This window comes from Austrofundulus limnaeus, unplaced genomic scaffold (assembly GCF_001266775.1).
Source record: "Austrofundulus limnaeus strain Quisiro unplaced genomic scaffold, Austrofundulus_limnaeus-1.0 Scaffold537, whole genome shotgun sequence".
NCBI lineage: Eukaryota > Metazoa > Chordata > Actinopteri > Cyprinodontiformes > Rivulidae > Austrofundulus > Austrofundulus limnaeus.
The window spans coordinates 189,215-192,279 of record NW_013952939.1 but is presented as its reverse complement, the minus strand read 5'-3'; the positions used below and the strand labels follow the sequence as shown (position 1 = coordinate 192,279).

Here is a 3,065-nt window from a genome sequence, read left to right as displayed (position 1 = left end):
GTACTATAGAACATTTTAGACACATTCTAGACAGTTTATCAGCTAAAAAAAGTTAATTTTGGGGTAAGTTACTCTTTAAAGAATGTTTTGAAGCTTTATTTTTTATTTTAATTCATCTTCTTTCCCCTTTTTTGTAAAAATGTTTAGTTTTTTTCAGTGTCTCATTTTACTCAGTCCTTTCTGAAAAGTTCCTGCATGAAGAATTTTGATCCTTAAATGTCAACTTTAACCTTATCATCATCATATTGTTTCATTAACATTCATTGTGTGTTGTGCTGTAACCTGGTACATGTGTGTTGCTTGGCCAGGCTTCCTTTATTACACACAGTTGCAGCAGTAAAAGCTGTGTGTTCAGGTATTTAGAAGTGTAAAGACTGTTATCTTGTCTATAATAGAGCTGATCTGAGTTTGAAATGATTCAGTTCCACAGTAGGGCTGCACTGTCAGGAAACCTGCCATGTGTAATAAGGCTTAATAATGGATCCTGATGATGATGTGACTTGTGATAAATGAGTGTATGCAGTGGTGATTATCTGCTGAGCAGAAAAAATAACTAATTTTATTTCCGTTCAAACATTTTATTTTTAATAAGTGCAACTGCTGTTGTTTAAACTGTACTTCATGCAGTACAGTTTAATGACTAGTACATCACTACAATAAAACATTTTCTGATGCTCTAAATACTGAAAACGCCCTTTTTTAAAACAAATAAGAAACCATCTGAAAATAAAGAATTGTAAATGAAAGTTAACCTAAATCTAGCTGCAAATTCTCTCATTGCAGTTTAACATTTTCACCTCTGATGTGAGACACCACATGATTTGATGTGGTGTCTCGAGTCCATTTAGTTTATCAGACTGATGCTGACGAAATGCATAAATGCAAATATTTGAGACAACCATTCATTGTAGTTTACCAGTTTTGTGGGATCTGTCTATTGCACAGGCTGTTATCATGATGAGGATAAGTTTGCCTTATATTGTGCAACCTCTGTCAAGTTTATTTGTAAAGCACATTTTAAACCAGGCCAGTTGGTCCAAAAGGCCTACGCTTTATCAAACTTCTTAGAGTGGAACTTTAGTCTTAAGTTTTGTAAATTTCTTAGATTTACTTCTACTCTTAGACTTGCTCTCGGACCAAGCAGATAATGACAGGGTGGTGTGTGTGTGTGTGTGTGTGTGTGTGTGTGTGTGAAGGGGGTGTTGTTGCAGGCAGTTTAGTGGAGAGGAGGAGGGTGCAAGTTCAACATTTCCTCAGGCTCTTAGATGTAAAAATAAACTTTAAAGCTGAGTTTTTGGAAAAAAGTCTTGAGATTTTCTTTATATGCCTGTTTTCATGATGCAAATGACATTTTATGTAATTTACACTCAGTACAATGTGACATGCATGAACATTGGTGCGCTGAAGTTATCTGAGTTTTATCTTGACATTTCTTAGAGAATCTTCTTGAACATGAAATCTGATGCAGTGATTGGTCCATGCCGGGGGTTTTGTAACAACGTCATCCAGGATCAGCTTTGTGGCACGGCTAAGTGTCGTAAATCAAGACTGACACTTAAGATTTACTCTTACACTTCACTAAAAGTTAGACTGAAATGCTTGATAACTGACTTTTAGGCTCAGATTTTAGCTAAGAATTATTTACAACTAAGTCCATTTTTAAGAGTAATTCTAAGACGTGTCCAGAACATGACCATCAAAAACAAAGCCAAAAAAAATCCAAGGAGTAGTTTAAAAAAATAGTAAAAAGATATGATTTAAAACAAACATGTCAAGCTCTACTAGAATCAAATGCCACTGAGAAACAAAGTATTTTCAGCAGAAATGTAAACTAGTCAAAGTCTGAGGACATTTTATTTGAACTGTTGAGTTATACTGTAGGTTGGGACCAGCTTCGTCACTTCTGACCCCCATCAGTACCAGTAATACAGTTAAACCTGTGGTTTTCAGTTCAGTTTTTAAAGCAGTATGAGAGAGCATTCCAAATACTGACTCAGTAAAAACAGCCTGTGATAGTTTATTTTTCCGTCTGATTTCAGGCTGAACATCATGAGGTTTAACGGACTCAAACCCACATTTTTCTCAGTCAGAGCCTATTCTCTGTTTTAGCATTTGTTCAATAAGGAAGTGATGGCCAGTTAAGATTTCTAACAGAGCTTGGATCTGTCTGTGGTGACAGCTTTCTTCTTTTCCACCTCCTCTGTGCTCACTGATGTGCACAGTGGCTCATCAGGAAAATATGTCTGTTAAAGACCTGCAGGTTCAAGCTGGGGCTTAATGTTAGACGTTAACCACGCCTGTTGTCAGCGTGAGAAATTTGCCACTAGTTCCTAATTTCATCCCAGAGCTGGCAGCACAGAACAGGGATAGCTCGTCCCAACCCTCCTCCAGGGGGAAAAAGAAACGTGCTTTAAAACAGCTGCTAAATCTGTTGTCAATGGTCAGAATGAATGACAGAAACCTGAACTATCTGTTTAAGATCTGATGACACAACTCTGTTTTTGTTCACATACTTCCTTTTGTTTCCAACAGACCTACTTTGTAACACTTAGCATTCTCCACAGTTACACCTGCTTTATTTATGTAGATAAAAGTTAATAAATATTAAGAAGAAGCTGAGATCTTGGTACAATTTAATAATTTTAATAATAATTTTTTTAGTAGTTTGAGGCCAATAAATAAACACCAGTGGGATCATTATTTTTCTAATTGTTATAAATTTGAGAGGCTAACTAATTCCTATTTTAGGAAGTAATAAATGTTCAAACATCTAGCTCTTTGTGTGTGTGTGTATTGTTTTTCTCTTATTAACTCCTAAAAATAGTGATTTAATGATGTCTGTTGTTGGTTCCAGGGTCAGGGTGCCATCACGGAAAAGCTACGTAGCCTGAGTATGCATGACCTGACACAGATAGACCAGCAGGAGGACCGTGGAGACCCACTGTACCAGTACAGCTCCCGATCCTCTAACCCAGCCACCAGGAGATCTCAAAGTACCAACTCTGCTGTTAAAGATGGTACACACACACACACACACACACACACACACACACACACACACACAC

General features: G+C 36.9%; 1 protein-coding gene across 1 annotated transcript in view; it reads left to right on the top strand.

Moving 5' to 3' along the window:
- Positions 1 to 3,065, top strand: part of reep3b (receptor accessory protein 3b) — a gene marked incomplete at its 5' end in the record, with an annotated part of 28,859 nt that overhangs the window by 12,868 nt on the left and 12,926 nt on the right. Inside the window, 1 exon segment of the mRNA XM_014026252.1 lies at positions 2,855 to 3,017. Within this exon segment, the coding sequence (XP_013881706.1) occupies positions 2,855 to 3,017 (163 nt within the window).